We start from the raw sequence: 17,179 nt of genomic DNA on the forward strand, positions 1-17,179 counted from the left end.
TTGAATAGGAAAGGACATTTTAAACTACATAGATTAGAAAAATCAGATGGGCAAAAAAAGCCCAGATGAATTCATAGAATGTTTTCTTATACCTGCATGTTCTGGAGCCCACCAGAGGAAAGCAGGCTAGGTTTTTTTCTAACCAATCTGTTAGATGTTATTGCACACCTCTGAAATAGGTAGGAGTTGTACCTGGAAATCCTGGATTAGAGGAAGGGATATTATCACTGTGCTACAAGAATCTCAACAAGAGAGTATGCTTTACTAGGCCTGGTATTGTGTAACAGGTTAGATTGATTGATGACCTTGTAGTGAACATGCTCCTAAATAACCGTGATCATTATATGATTGAATTTTAGAGTGGGTCTAAGCCTAGTATTTCAAATCTGAATAAGGTCAAATATGAGGAAATTAAAACAGAGCTAAAATGAACGGGCAGATTAATTTGAGAAAGAGGACAATGGAAAGGCAAATGTACACATTTAAAAGGATATTTCAGAATATGCTGACTAAATGCATGCCACCAGAAATAAAAAAAAGCAAGGAAAGAGAAGCTTATTAAAGTTAAAGCAGTATCAAAGTTAAAGAAGCAGCCCAAAAATGGGTGTCCGGTCAAAAGATTGGGTTGGATATAAATAATCAGCAAAAACTGACTAAAAGATTAATAAGAAGGGAAAAGTTAGACTGAGAGAAGGCTAGCTAGAAATATAAATTTAAGTGTTTAGTAAGTGTTAACTAAATGAGTATTGCTCCTAAAGAAAGTGAACCTGGGAATTAATAATGAAACATAAGGAGATGGCAAATTAATTGAACAGGTATTTTGCCTGATCTTCACTATAGAGTATAATTCCAGAAATACCTGCAAATCAGCAAATGGAAGGGAGGGATGAACTCAAAAATTACAATCACCAGGAAGATGATTATAAGCAAATTGTTGGAACTGTGAGCAGATATGTCCTCAGATCCTGATCGAATACATCTTGGCTCTTAAAAGAGGTGGCTAGTAAGATCATTGACGCATCAGTTTTAATTTTCCAAAGTGCTGTAAATGCCGAGAAGCTTCCATTAAATTGGTTAATAGTTAATTTATTCAAAAAGTAAATGTGAAAACAGGAAATGATGTCACTTAGCTTAACACAGGTCACGGGGAAAATGTTAGAAGTTATTAAAGACTTTGTATAAGGGCATTTTGAGAAGTTCACAGCATTCAGGCAGAGTTAATATGGCTTCATGAATGGGAAATAATGTTTAATCAGCTTAGTGGAGTTCTTTAAAGAAGGAACATGCGCTGTCAGTAAGGGAAACCAGTGGATCTACTGTACTTAGCTTCCTAGAAGGTATTTGATAAGCTGCCAAATCATAAATAATTCTGGAAAATAAAAGCTCATGTCATGTGATTGGAGTATTGGCATGAATTGAAGATTGACGAGTTAATAGGATCTACAACAGGCATAAATGGATCATTTTCTGGTTGGTAAGGTGTAACGAGTGGTATGCCACAGAGATCAGTGCTAGGGCCTCACAATTTACAATTTATACAAATGATTTGGATTTAAGGATGGAGGGTATGTTTGCTAAATTTGCTAATGACGCAAAGATGTGTAGGAAAGTAAGTTGCAAAGAGGACATAGAGAGTAAAGTGATATTAATGGGTTAAGTGAGTGAGAAAAAATGTTACGTTTGGATTATAGTGTGGGAAAATGTCAAACTGTTCCTATGGCATGAAGAATGAAAACTAAATATTTTATCTAAAACATAAGAGATTGCAAAGGGATCTGTATGTGTCTTGCATGCATTGCAAAAGGCTAGTATTAGGTACAGCAAGTAATCAGGAAATCTAATAAAAGTTATCATTTAATGGTGAGGAGAATTGAATACAAAAGGAAAGAGGTAGCACTTCAATTATATATGCCTTTACTGAGATCACATCTGGAGCTTGTGTATAGTAATGGTCTCTCAGTACATTAGAATCAGTTTAGAGGAGGCTTACTTGATAACCTCTGGAATGACTGGGGTGGCATATGAGGAAAGGTGAGCAGACAAGGCTTACATCTGCTGGAGTTTAGAAATGTAAGAGATGATTTCATTGAAACACATAGGATCCTGAGTGGTTTTGACAAGGATGATGTGGAAAGGATAGTTTTTTTTTGTGGGAGAATCTATAACTAAGGGTCAGTGTTTAAAATTAAATAGTCATCAATATAAGTCAGATAAGAATTCTTCCTTTTGTCACAGAGGATTGAGTCTTTGGAACTCCATTCCTCAAAAGATGGTTGAGACAGCATCTTGAAATATTTTTAAGATAGAAGCAGATAGCCTTTCATGCCCTTGCTCATCATAAATCTATCTGTTGTACTCATATGCTATCTATTCAATCAACCACAACCTTATTGAATGACACAGTTTAATGGTAATGGTGCATCTATGCATAAGATTGTTGTAGAGCATTGTGGCTTAACAAAAAGGCTTTCAATTGAATGTGTGAAGCAACTGCAACAAAATAGATGAAGTTATAGGGATTTGAACTTTATTCTGAACCCAGAGTACCAACATTTTTGTTGAGAAATAACCCTGTTGACAAAAAGGGCACCTGCTGATTTAGAACGCAAACTAATGAGGACTTTAGTGATTGATACCTAACATTTTGCTGGACATGACATGGCACAATACGTGGTTGCTGGGACTTTGGGGTTTCCAGTTCTTGATCCTTTGAACTAGCTGACTGACTACGTCCTTTTGAGATTTTAGGTTTGCCAATTTAGCTCTGACATGTGTACAAATTTATTTATAGCTTTAAGACTTCAGCTCTGGTGAATCCTTTTTTTAAACTCCAAAATTCCCATTCTACCTTACCTGCTTTAAGCTTCATCCTTCACAGCTACACGCTGTTGACTGTCTTTCCTTTCTCTCTCCTGTCAAACCAATCTAACCTCATAGGACAGCTCTGCTGTCTGTTCTCCCTCTTCGGCAAGTATATCTTTGGTAAGGAGACCAAAACTACATGCAATACTCCAATAACAAAAGCAAAATTGCTGGAAAAGCTCAGCAGGTCTGGTAGCATCCGTGAAGGAAAAAATCAGAGTTAACGTTTCGGGTCCGGTGAAACGGAGGGTCACTGGATCCGAAACGTTAACTCTGTTTTTTCCTTCACAGATGCTGCCAGACCTGCTCAACTTTTCCAGCAACTTTGCTTTTGTTCCTGATCTACAGCATGCACAGTTCTTTCGGTTTTCATGTAATACTCCAGGTCTGGTCTCACCAAGGTACTATTAGTGATAGGCTGGTTACAGTTGAAAGCCTTTGCAAGATGTATTTTATTTATTTCTTTATTTGTTTTATTTATTTCTTTCCTTGCCACACTCTGAATATTGTGGTTGGTTACTTTTCAACTATATTGATGATATCTAGATTATGATCACAGTTTCAAACAAAATGTTTTTGAGAAGCTGAACATTATGGATGAGGCAGAATGCTTTTCTTAAACTTGAAAGATTTGGAATCTGTCGACGTATAGCAAGTTTTTACACTTAATGGGATAATAAATTTTTCATCTCATTCATTTTCATTTGGTGGCCAAATGTTTTCCCAAATGGAAGGGAGGAGCAACAAGTCGAGGAGACTTCCGTTTGTAGTCTGGCTATCCAGCACCTCATTAAAGCTTTTTTGCCTCTAAGACTCAGTTATTCGAATGCACCCCTAGCTAGTCTGCCCTTTTCTACTTTGCCTACAATTGAGGTCATCCAATATCTTGCTGCCTATGAACAAATTTGCAGTGAGGTCTTTTCCCCTGCATTCCCTGTGCTCACTGACCTACACTGGTTCTTGGTTAAGCAATGTCTTAACTTTAGAATTTGTGTTCCTGTTTTCAGATCCTCCAAGACCTTGCTCCACCATATCTTTGTAATCCTTTCAAGCCATACGAAAGGGGTTGAGGTTATGGGATGGGCAGAAAAGTGGAGCTAAAGCTGCCATTGTCTTTTGAATGGTGGAGGAGGCTCAAGAGGCCAAAGGCCTATTCTTGCTCTTATCTATCCTAATTTTTATGTTTATGCTTAACTAATTCTGATCTCTTGTGCTGTCTAGCCCTCCTTCTAGTTCGCTCCTACTCTCCCTATCATCACCCATTGCCCTTACCACCTGACCACCTTGCTGTATGTTATCATTCTCTTCGCCATGATATTGCTGTAACTTGTTTACATGACATAACTTCTTCCTGCGATCAGGAGTATCTACCAGATAAGTCACTTTACTAAATTTCCTAACTGTTTTGCGGGGACCACTGAATCTCACTTTCAGAGGTTCGCCTTGTAAAGGTAATAATGCGAACACTTCATCTCATGTTTGAAGTATTCACAATGTAGTATGTTTGTCTGCCTGACCTTTCCTCCTTTTGCATTTTTTGAATGCTGTGCGACTTTGCACACTCCTGAGAGTCTGTCTAGAAACATGGACATATAATCAACAATCCTCAATGTTAATTCTATCCTAAAACATTTTATACGTATAATGAGACCAAGGTTCTAGCTTTATTTCAATTGGTAGTTTTTTATTCATTAGGATCTGAGTTAACTTTTCCACCATTACCTTAGCTGCAATTTTCCTTAAGGGAATAGCTCCTGGAATTTTGGTTGTCATACTCAAAACTGTGAGGATGTATTGGTGACTCACTTCTGTTTTTGATGGTCGTATGCAACCTACAAATACTCAATTAAATGTTTTTTCAGAGAATGGTGTCAATATTAAAGGTGCTGTCTTGATTGCATGCTATCATTTTTAGGCAGTTTTGGGCAATTAAAATGCAAGTTTATCGATGCTTGAGTTTTCCATGTTAAAACATGTCCTGTCACAGGAATTTCATATACTATTCAAGGTTGGCTTATGATATTTGGACGGTACCACTACCTGGTGAACAGCTGTCCATTTTTTGTCTACAGGTCTGTGAGGATAACCCACTTTCTCATCCAAACTCAATTTTTAATATAATAACACTCTGGAACTCCTTAAGCTTCAGTTTTAGTATGAGCTACCTGTATTAACTAACTATCTCCAAATCTGCTTTTTGGGCCTTAAATAACAAAGACATATTAAACACTTCCTTTGAAACATCTGCATCTTGAAAGAAAGTTTTTGTCTATTCGAAAATGTACTTGCTGTATTACTTTGACCTCTGGTGATACGTTTGGTTTGGCTATTGCTCTGGTCACTACAAATGATGGCAAAATACCTGAAATTTGTTCCTGCAAATGTTCCATTTCTTTAATATCACTTATAGATGAAGCTATAACTTCTACTCCATCAAATCATTCCCTAGGAGTAAGTCAACTTTAGCCATGGTAATTCCTTAACAACTTGTACTACCACTGCTGTAGACAACAACCCACTCCAGTTGTGCTTTGTATAGTGGAATAGGAAATACGTTCCATTTGTTGTATTTATTAATACTTAGGCGTTTGTTGTGCTCCCTGGTGGGAAAGCTGCATTCTTCCCCAGCAAAAGATCTTGTGTCTCTTAATATTGTTGTGGGTTTAGCTGCATGATTCGAAGAAAAATGATTATCTTTCCTTTCTGACAAAAAAGCCTTTGTATCCGTTATCTACTTTGTTCACTTCTCCTGCACTCTCAGCAATGTTTACCTTTTGGCTGTATAGTTATAGTTATAGTTAAAGCTACAGTTCAATCCATGTTATCTTCCTTGTGAGCTCCTTTCCCAGGCTCACTCTTGGGAACCCCAATAAGTCCAATGGGCTTCTTTTGCAATTTGTAGTATTCTGAACTTTATCATAATGGAAACACTTATGCCTTTGATTTCCACCTCTACCCTCAGCACTTACTTTCTAGGAGGGGTTCTTAGGAATTCTTGGCTGTCTTTGTTCTGGTTCTTGGTCTTCACTTTCCCAACCTGTGTCTCGTGTTTATGGCGATGATGAAAAAATATGTTTAGTGTATGGATCAGTTCAAAATCGTCATTACTTGTGCCTGTCCAGCAGTGTCTATCAAACCCCTGGTTTTCATATCACAAAAGGTAGACAGTTTTTAAATTCTTACAAGTGAATGGTGTCTCTGAGCTTCAAGTGTGGTATTTACTCCGAATGCCTGTATCTATCAATCAGTATTATTTTGCTTAACTTTTTCAAATTCAGAGTTCAGGTGGCATGTTCTTCAGAGGGTCAGTGTGGATTCAATGGGCCGAATGGCCTGCTCCTTTACAATAGGGATTCTGATTCTATACAGTGTGGCAAAGATTAGTGCTAAGCTAGTGGATTGGAAAGGTTTTGGAAACCAGCAAAAGAGAACCAGTAAATAAAAGGAGAAATTAAACTTTGAAGGTAAACTTGCAAGTGGTATCAAGGCAGACAGCAAGAGGTTGCTTTTATATATATAAAAACGAAGAGAGAACCTAAAGTGAACACAGGCCCCTTAGAGGGTGGGGAATCTGGAAAAACTTTGAATAAATACTTTGCATCAGTCTTCAAAGTAGAAGACACTAATAGCATTTCAAAATAGCTAAAAATTCAAGGGGAAAAAGCACAGGAAATAATACAATAACAATCACGAGAGAAAAAAGTGTTAGGAAAACTAATAGTCAAAGGATTGATGAGGCATGATGAAATGAATCCAAGGATATTAAAGGGGGTGGCTACGGGATAGTGAATACGCTTGTAGTAATCTTCAGGAATCCTTAGAATCTGGAGAAGTCCCAGAGAATTGGAAAACTGCCAATGTAATACTTTTATTTGAACAGAGACAAGAAATGGAAACTTTAGGCCAGTTAACTTTAATGTCTATTATTAGAAAAATGTTAGAGTTTATTAAAAGGGACGTAATAACAGAGCATTTCAAAATGCATGATATGATCAAGCAGAGTCAGCATAACTTCATGAAGGGGTTAGTCAATTTGTCATGCCTTTGAGGAAGTAATAAGTTGGATAGATGAAGGTGAAATAGTGGATGTAATACAATTGGTTTCAGAAGGCATTTGATAAAGTATCACATTTTAGGCTACTTAATAAGAGCCCATGGTATTCGAGGTAGTATATTATCATGGATAGAGAATTGACTAATAGACAGATTTGTGACAAGAGGGGCTTTTTCAGGCTGGCCACCTGTAACTAGAGGAGTGCAACAACATTTAGTGCTGGTGCTGCAATTGTTTATAATTCTATTTATGCCTTGGATGAGGGAAGCAGAGATACAATAGCCAAGTTTATGGAAGACGCAAAAATATTTGGGGGGGCGGTGGTGGAGGATGTCGAGTGTTGATAATGACACAGATTTGCAAAAGGATGTAGACAGGTTCAGTGACTGAGCAAAAACTTAACAGGTGGAATATAATGTGGGGAAATGTGAGGTCATGCACTTTGGCAGCAAGAATACAAGAACTGGATATTGTTCAAATGGAGAAAGACTGCAGAAAGCCACAGGACAGTGGAATTTGGGAGTCCTCATCCATAAATTACAAAAAGCTAGCATCCAAGTTCACCGTATAATAGAGAAGGCAAATGGAATGTTGGCCTTTATTTCAAAGAGAATAGAATATAAAAGTAGGGAGGTCTTGATGAAACTGTACAAGGTGCTAATCAGACCAGAGCTGGGATAGTGTGAATATTTTCTGCCCCTAGTCTGAGGAAAGATGTATTGGCATTGATGGCAGGCCTGAAAAGGTTCACTAGGCTGATGCCAGTTATAGAGGGACTGTCTTATGAGGGGAAGTTGAGGAGATTGGGTCTGTACTAATTGGAAATAGAAGTATGAAAGATGACCTTATTGAAACATAGAAGATTATGAGAGGACCTGATGGAGTAGATGTGGAAAGGTTGTTTCCCCTTTCAGAGTGTCTTGAGACTAGAGGGCATAGTATCAGAATTTGGGGTTGTACAATTCAGACAGAGGTGAGGAGGCATTTCTTCTCTGAGGATTGTGAATCTGTGGAATTCTTTACAACAGCTATTGAGGCTGGGTATTAAGTATATTCAAGACTGAGGTAGATTTTTAATGGGAAGAGAATCAAGCATTATGGGGCATAAAGCAGGAAACAGGAATTGAAGATTATCAGATGAGCCAAGATCTCTCAATGACAGAACGGGCCTGATGGGCTGAATGGCCGTCTTCTGCTCCTGAGTTTTTATGGTCTGTTTTTCTCAAGTAACAGAAAGAATGCTTCCACAACCTTTTTCTCAAATTTTGGTAAGGCCTGAACAAACTTTAGTATTTGCCTACTCTACATCAGATTACGATAGGGATTTCCTCATTAGAGCCCTCTTCAGCATCTGAAGTCTTTTTCCTAAACCATAATATTTTGAGATGGTATTTTCTATCTCTGTCATGAAATACTTGTTATTTCTCCTTCCCTCTGAGCTTCAACTTCTGTTCTTGGATTGGAAGCAAAAAGGTTTTTTTTTTCTATATGAGCTGATTCTTATATTGGAGTTTCTTTGATTGTAGTTGAATCTTTGTGAACTTGAATAACTCACCACTTCTATGTACTTAGACCCTCAGTATTTACATCAGTCCCAGATGCTTTGCCAATATTTCAATTATCACTGCCTACTTTGCTTTAAATTACTTGCCAATTCCAACAGTTACTTCCTGTAAATCCATCAGGGATGCCTGTTTCAACTGCAGGATGGTTTTAGCTGTTTCTCAAGCTATTTTATTTAGTACAAGAAGCATGGCTCTGTCCTTTTGTCCTTTACCATTTAGACCAATTCCACTTCCAACCTTACATTTTCCTCATTCAAAAGACCTTCGATTAGCCCCAAGCTTTTGTCACAATTTCATTGGGGAAAGGCTACTGATGGTCAGTCCCACTTATTCACAAACCATTGCAAATTGTGTGAATTCCCAATTAGACCATCAAGATAACAAAGTGTAGAGCTGGATGAACACAGCAGGCCGAGCAGGAAGGCTAACGTTTCGGGCCTAGACCCTTTTCTGAAGAAGGGTCTAGGCCCGAAACGTCAGCCTTCCTGCTCCTCTGATGCTGCTTGGCCTGCTGTGTTCATCCAGCTCTACACCTTGTTATCTCAGATTCTCTAGCATCTGCAGTTTCTACTATCTCTGACACCATCAAGATGACCAATTTGCTAGACTGGTATTCAGTACAAAAGCAATTCATGTGAAGTTTTATCAGTAACAGCAAAGTCACTATTTATTGTAATACACTTAACATGGATAAAAGAGCACAGAAAAGAATAGATTTCATATCTATCATGATACAGCTTAAACTATGCCTCTTCAAAAACCCCAAACAAACACATTCAATGCCAGTTAAGATGAACAAAAGTCAAATACTGTAACACAGATAATATAGGTAGCAAAAAGAATAAAGACCGAGGAAACAGAATTCGAAAATTAGAAGTCCAAATTTTTAGATGGGCAAAATTGTCTCAGTTTTTTTTGTGGCAACAATAACACACTGTAGTCAATAAAGTGATTGTTGTTCTTTGGAGCAAAACTTGATTGGGTGTATCTGTGTCGTGTCGGAATTATTTCCTTTAAGCTTTCTTGCCTTTCAGTCTTTTTCCTACAAAGAGAGAGGATGAGATGAATGCTTTCTGTTTGCAGATTCCGGATGTTTCTTTCTGCTACTTTGACGCTTCAGCTTTTACCATTCTAGCTCAACAAATCAGAGCTATCATCAGGCAGAATTTCCTTAACACAGTAGACTCTTGATCCTGCTCAGTCTTGAATTCTCCCCTACATTGACTCAAAAAGCAACATGTAATGCACAATTCAAAAATAGGCAGTACTTGATTTTCAAGGTGCCAGACTCTCTGGGTGTTTTTATGATATACTGGTCCAACTTCCATTTTGGTTTGTGGCCCCAGGAAAGAAAAATATGTTGCTTCTTATAGTATGGTCTGTACACATTTCATACCAGTGATGTTAAGCAGGCTAACTTGTAGTTACGGAGTTTGTCAACTTTTCCATTTTATTAAAGCAGGGTTATAACATTTGCTACTATCCTATCATCCAAGGAGGATCAAAAGGTTATGGCCTTCTGCCATATCTTTCCTTATGTCCTCAGCATCCTAAGATGCATCCCATCTGGACCAGACATTCTGCCAAACCTTTGAATATGTGCTTTTCAACTGCTTTTTATCCTGTCCAATCTCCAATTATGGAGTCATACAGCATAGAAAAAGGGCCCTTTGGCCCATCATGTCTGTGCTGACCAACAAACTACATTAATCCCATTTACCTGCACTTTGTCCATTGCCTACTGTGCAACAGTGTCTGCCTCCATCACTCTCTCAGGCAGCATATTCTATATTTCTACCACCCTCTGGGTGGAAAAAATTTCCTTTTTTGGAACCCCTTTAAACCACATGTTCCTCACCTTAAACTTATGCCTTCTGGACTTCGAAATGTATGACCTGGGAAGAGTTTCTCACAATCTGCCCTGTCTATAACCCTCATAATTTTGTATATTTTAATCCATACTCTTTTGGCCTCTTCTGGTCCAAGGCAAACAAACCCCAGCCTATTCTCCTCAAAACTGAGACTTTTCATCCTGGGCAACATTCTGGGAAATCTCTTCTGCACCCTCTCCAGCGTAATTACGACCTTCCGATAGTGTACCGACAAGACCTGCACACAGTATTCCATATGTGGCCCAACCGATCTTTTATAAAGTTGTAATAAGACTTCCTTGCTCCTATAAAGTACACCCCGGCTAACGAAGGCAAGAATCCCATATGCCGCCTTCACCATTCTGTCTACCTGTGCCGACATCTTCAGGGATCTATGGACTTATACGCCCAGGTCCCTTTGTTCCTCAGTACTCACTAGGGACCGACCATTCATTGCGTATGTCCTTCCCTTATTAGACCTCCCAAAATGCATCAACTTGGACTTATTGGAATTAAATTCCATCTGCTATTGCTGTCATCAATTTAGGATCTCTGCAACAGCATCGGACTTAAACCAGAGGTCTCCTCAGTGTCAACTATCCCCACCAATTCTTGTGTTGTCTCCAAACTTACTAATTATACCTTCTGCATTCACATTCAAGTCCTTAATGCGCATAACTAACAGCAAGGGTCCCAGCACTGAACTCTGTGGTGTACCGCTGGTCACAGGCTTCCAATTACAAAAACAACACACCACCATCACTCTTTGCCTCCTAAATGGACCCAACTTCACCTTGTTTGGATCCCATGGGCTCTTACCTTTCAGACCAGCCTTCCATGTGGGAGCTTGTTAAAGGCCTTGCATGTAAACCCTATCAACTGCACCAGCTTCATCAATTTATTCAGTCATCTTTTCAAAAACTCAATTAAATTAACCAGACAGGATTTCCCTCTAACGAACACATGCTGACTATTCCTGATCAACCCCTGCCATTCCAAGTATTGATTAATCCAGTCCTTCAGAATTATTCCAGTAATTCCACTACCACTGATGTAAAACGAACTAGTCTGTAATTAAAAACTGAAAAAACTGTGGATGCTACAAATCAGAAATAAAAGCAAATTGCTGGACAAGCTCAACAGGTCTGGCAGCGTCTGTGGAGAGAAATCAGAGGTAATGTTTCTGCCCAAGTGACCCTTCCTCAGAATTCAGGAAGGGTGTTGTTGAGTGTTCTGTCCCACCAAGAGATATAATAGCAAGATAATTATAATTATAAATCTCTGCATATGTATTCTTTGCCTGTGCGCCTCCTTCAACTTTACCTGACGAAGGAGCAGCGTTACGAAAGCTTGTGTTTTTAAAGAAACCTGTTGGACTATAACCTGGTGTTGTTTGATTTCTGACTTTGTCCACCCCAGTCCAACGCCAGCATCTTCGCATTATATGAATTTGAAACTTATCTTATGGCCACTATCCCCAAAATGGTCATCCACTGAAACTTCAACTACTTGACCAGCTTCATTGTCTAGAATTAGGTCTAGCACTGCCCAATCTCAAGTAAGGCTATCTATGTACAGGCATGGCAAGCTCTCCTGAATGCACTTTGAAAATTCTACCCCATCTGATCCTTTCACACTACGGCAGTCCCAGTTAGTGTTAGGAAAGTTGACGTCCCATACAACTATAATCCTGTTTCTCTTGTATCTTTCTGTGATTTGCCTACATATCTGCTCATCTACTTCCCTCTGGCGATTGGGAGACCTGTAGCATAAACCCAACAAGGTAATCGTCCCTTTTTTATTTGTAAGCTCCACCCAGGTGACCTCATTTGAAGAACCTTCGACATCCTCCCTCGTTACTGCAGTGATGGTTTTACTTACCAATAGTGCAGTGCACAATAACCTCATTTACTCCTGCACCCCCTCAACTACTATACCCTGGAACCCTGGCACATGGGAGGCAACATACCGTCGAGAGTCTCATTTGCTGCGACCGAACCGTCCGTCAGCTCGCCTTCCAGTTGAGTCCATATCACTGAAATCTTGCCCAGTTTTTTCTCTCCTGCTGTGCAGCAGAGCCAACCAGGGTGCCATAAACTTGGCGGCTGCTGCTACTTTCCCCTGACAGGGCATCACTCTGCAACAGTGTCCAAAACAGTGTATCTGTTTGAGAGGGAAATAGCCACAGGCGACTTCTGCACTGCCTGCCCACACTTGCTAGTCTTCCTGGTGGTCACCCAATGCTTTTCTGCCCAAGTAGCCCTTACCTGCACTTCCCTGCCCTCTTCATAGTAACATTGGAATCTTTCCGATTTATGAAGGGATGCACAAAGCATTCATTCACTACCTTGGCTGTCATCAAAAAAGTCTTGGGGTGGAATTTTCTAGGCCAAGAGGGAGCAAGGAAAGAGGCAGGAGACCTGGAAAATTTGGTGAGTTGTCATTGGAACTGATGACCAATGTGTTTTTGTGTAGGGCATTTTGTGATCAAGAAACAAGTGATGTTGGGTTTCCAGGGCCAATGGTATCTACCCCAGGTTATTGAGAGGCAAGAGAGGAGATTGCTGGGACCTTGACCAAGATCTCTGTATCCTTGCTATCCACTGGAAAGGTCCCAGAGGACTGGCAGTTAGCTAATTGCTGTTCAAGAAGGGAAATAGGGATAATTCAGGAAACTTTAGACCAGTGAGTCTCACATTGGTGGTGGGGAAGCTATTGGAGAGAATTCTTAGGAATAGGATTTGCACACATTTGTAAAAGTATAGCCTAATTAGGTATAGTCAGCTTGGCTTCATGCGGAACAGGTCATATTTTACTAATTTGATTGGATTTTTCGAGGAGTTGACAAAGGTATTGCTGAGGGAAAAGCAGTGGATGTTGTCTGCGTGGATTTTAGTATGGCATTCGACAAGGTCCCTCATGGTCGGCTCATCCAGGGCATTAAAATGCCTAGGATCCACGGTGACTTGTTAAGGAAAAGTATACCGTTAATGACAGGACCCTGAACAGCATTGATGTACAGAAAGATCTTGGAGTTTCAGTCCACAGCTCCCTGAAAATGATCACAAGTAGATAGGGTGGTAAAGAAGGCTTATGGCATGCTTGCTTTTATTGGTTGGGGCATTGAATACAAGAATCAGGATGTCATGTTGTGGCTTTATAAGATTTTGATTAGGCTGCACTTAGAGTATTGCATTCAATTCTGATCATCACACTACAGTAAGGATGTGGAGGCTTTGGAGAGGGTGCAGAAGAGGTTTACCAGGATGCTGCCGTTATTAGAGGGTATGAGCTATAAGGAGAGGCCAGAAAAACTTGTTTTCTCTGGAGAGGTGAAGGCTGAGGAGAGACTTGATAGAAGTCTATAAAATTATGAGATGTGTAGATTGGGTTGACAGTCAGAATCTTCTTCCCAGAGTTGAAATGTCTAATACTGGGGGCATGCATTTAAGGTGCGAGGGGGAAAGTTCAAAGGAGATATGAGGGGCAAATTTTTTACGGTGTTTGGTGCTTGGAATGCACTGCCAAGGGTGCTGGTGGTGGCAGATACAGTAGGCGTTTTTCAGAGGCTTCCAGCTAAGCACATGAATGTGCAAGAATGAAGGGATATGGACCAAGGGCAGGCAGAAAAGATTAGTTTAATTTGGTGTCATGTTCGACACAACATCATGGGCCAAAGGGCCTGTTCCTGTGCTGTGCTGCTCTATGTTCTATGTCTCTGCTCAAGGGTGATCTTCCTGTCTCACCTCCATTTAAAATCCTTAAGTGTAAATTAAATACCACTTAAGGGTCTATGTCTGTTTGGGGAGAAAGAGGGATTTTATGTCTCTTGATTTGCACTAATCTGAACAAAGGGTGGGAGGTTAGCTGTTGATAGCCATCTCCTTGACCTTGCTTCCAATCTCCATGGACTGCCTTGTTTATTTTGCCCCCGCTACCCAACAATTGTACCTTTGATCCTGGTTCTTCTCCATCCTGTGTGTCCACTGTTTGTATCAACAGCAGCCACAGCTTCCTCCAAGGACCCTCGTCAGCAGTTCCAGATATCTAGGACATTGTGTCCCAGGGTCCTCAGTCAGATGGGAGACCTGCCAATGTTCACTAAAGTGGCCAAGATTTCATAGACTGCCTGTCCAGGAGCAAGCGCAAGTGTCTTGGTGCTTCAGGAGTGTGCAAGAGACCCGTCAAACAAAGAAAGTCTGCCCTTTATTTCTTTAATGGAATTTGGATAATGCTGCAACTGATGCTAACTACAACTTATTTACTCAAACAGAAAATAATTGCGTGATTTAATATTGAGAATGTGAATATGTTACTGTCACTTCAAAATGGGGCATGGTTCACTGTTTATATCGGTCATAGTATTGCCTTAACTAATTGCTAATTTTAAGGTAGAATCTGTAAAATTTGATTGCTTGGCTTCAGAACAAAAATGTTGATCAGTTGACTATTTGACTGGGTGTAGGAAGTAAGGGTTTTGTGACCAAAGTCAACAGTTTTATTTTATCCTGATGTGATTGATGACTGGAAGCCAGTTTCTGGGAGATGGCCTGATGCTTCTAATTCATACTGTAGTAGTACTGCTTATGCAGTAGTAATTTTAAAAAAAAAAAAAGTATAAAATCTAACTGACAGGTTAGAGTATGTGTATTTAACCCTGTGAATAGAGGGAAGGCTGAAGCAACACACTAATTTGAAACCAAACTAACATGAGCTGTTAGTCTTTGAATTAGCCTCAATGTACATTAGCACCTGAGCAAATATTCCCTTCAGAAATTATAATTCGCAGGGCTCCCATGAGTTTTTTAAATTGAGGAGCAAGTATCTTTGAGTTCATGTTTAAAAATTCATATCACTAAACTGAGCAAAAAAATGAAGATAACATGACTGCCAAGTAGTCTTTTCAATATCCCTGACTAAATGTGTGAAAATTAGTGCTCTGGTTTAAATTACTCATTGACCAAACTAATTAGTGTGGCTTAGTGTTAACTTGTTTAATTTTGGATATTTTGTTTTTGCTTTGATAAGGAATCTCAAATTTTACTTAAAATGTAAAACACTTTAAAGTGATCGTATTTAGATTCATGTAATCATATTTCTTACAGATCTGTTTTTTTTATAGCATTGACTGTGCAGGAATTTTGAAACTACGCAACTCTGATATTGAACTTCGCAAGGGTGAAACTGACATTGGAAGAAAAAATACAAGAGTTCGCCTTGTTTTCCGCGTGCATATCCCACAGCCCAATGGAAAAGTTGTCTCACTGCAAGCAGCTTCCATTCCTGTTGAATGCTGTTAGTATTAAATTCACATTCATTAAACTTTTTTTCCTATTTTGTTTTTCTTCATGCTTCCAAATTTTCCCACAGATACTGCTACATTGGTGACCTGTTTTATTTGGCAGGTACAGATGTCTAGATCTTGTGCCTCCCACCAGTCGTTGTCAGTTTTTTATGATTAGCTTGTAGGCGATCAGCTGATAGTAAAATTTGATGGAAGAATTCTTATGTAGTGATGGCGTCCCTACCTCTGGGACAGAATGTCCAAGTTTGATACCCATCTGCTCCAGTGGTCTTCTGCAGTAGGTTGATTTTAAAAATACCTACATGTTGATTTTATTCATGTACAAGGGGCTCTTGTGGTACAGTAGTCGTGTTCCTACCTCTGAGCCAGGTCCCACCTGTCCCAGAAGTGAGTCATACCACATCTAAATAAGTTAAATTAAAATATCTTTCATAAAATTTGAGGGAAGGGCTCATGTGGTGCAGTGGTACCATCTGTAGATCTTGGCCAGAGGGCCCAGGCACGAGTCCCATCTGCTCCAGATTTGAGTAGTAACATCTCTGAACAGGTTGATTTAGAAAATAACTATAATAACATTTGATGCATCTTTCATTTCAGTTCAACTTCCTCTTTGCTCCATCCATCTATTTTCATGAATTTCACTAACGTCTGGAAACATGAAAAGTGACAAAACCAACTTCTAAAATCATAGTTAGTCCTGGTCATCGGCTTACGGGAGGAAAGTGTAAGGGAAACAGGGAAATGTTCTCAACTTGTACCTTACTCAAGAATCTTTGTGTACGGAATTCTTCATGTGGCACATGGAGGCAGGGGTAGATTCAACCAGAGATATTTTGAGTTAATATACTTGGGCGCTGTTTACGATGTCAGCATCTGCAGATCTTGGTATCATACGATGTCAGATATTTTTGCTAACTTGCTTTGAAAATTGTTTATTCTTCACACTGTCTAGACCTCTAGCAGAGGCACCTTTTATGCTTTGCCACTATTCAATAATGTATGGACACAAGCTTCTTATTGCCTCAATAATTAAATATTTCAGGTGTAAAATGCTTTTCTTTTCATGTGACCAATCTTGCATCAGAAATAATGTATTATTTAATAATACAAAATGAATTAATCGCTAAATATTTCCTAAGCACTCTGATTTTTCAATGCTTTAGATTTTTAGTTTAAAAATGAACATATTGGTTAAACTTTGAGTCAAATTGTCTATTTGAACATTTTACACTTTCATAACTGTCCTATTATCTCAACACCATAAAAATTCAAAAGGAGACCTTTCTTAAGTCCTTTTTAACTGCATTTGATAGTAGCCATTAAATGCTCTGTTGATACTGAATTTGCCCTAAATTACACAACAGAATGCTGGAATAGAGTTCATGTTTGGACCGTGCAGACACATCCTTTAATTGGGGAAGAATAGAACTGAAGTATATTTGCACATACGCAGTTTTTAAAATTTGGTTTTGTAATATATGCAAGGTTGTGCACTTTATTCTTGTGTACTATAATTTGTTGA

At 39.2% G+C, this 17,179-nt stretch overlaps 1 protein-coding gene across 2 annotated transcripts in view; it reads left to right on the plus strand.

The window, feature by feature from the left end:
• Window positions 1–17,179, plus strand: part of nfatc3a (nuclear factor of activated T cells 3a) — a 151,867-nt gene that overhangs the window by 57,364 nt on the left and 77,324 nt on the right. For both annotated transcript variants that reach the window (XM_048605614.1, XM_048605615.1), the window contains one exon: window positions 15,475–15,647. In XM_048605614.1, coding sequence (XP_048461571.1) covers window positions 15,475–15,647 — 173 coding nt within the window. The remainder of the gene's footprint in view (window positions 1–15,474; window positions 15,648–17,179) is intronic.

The sequence above is a fragment of the Rhincodon typus genome, chromosome 15, assembly GCF_021869965.1.
Source record: "Rhincodon typus isolate 14 chromosome 15, sRhiTyp1.1, whole genome shotgun sequence".
Taxonomy (NCBI): Eukaryota; Metazoa; Chordata; class Chondrichthyes; order Orectolobiformes; family Rhincodontidae; genus Rhincodon; species Rhincodon typus.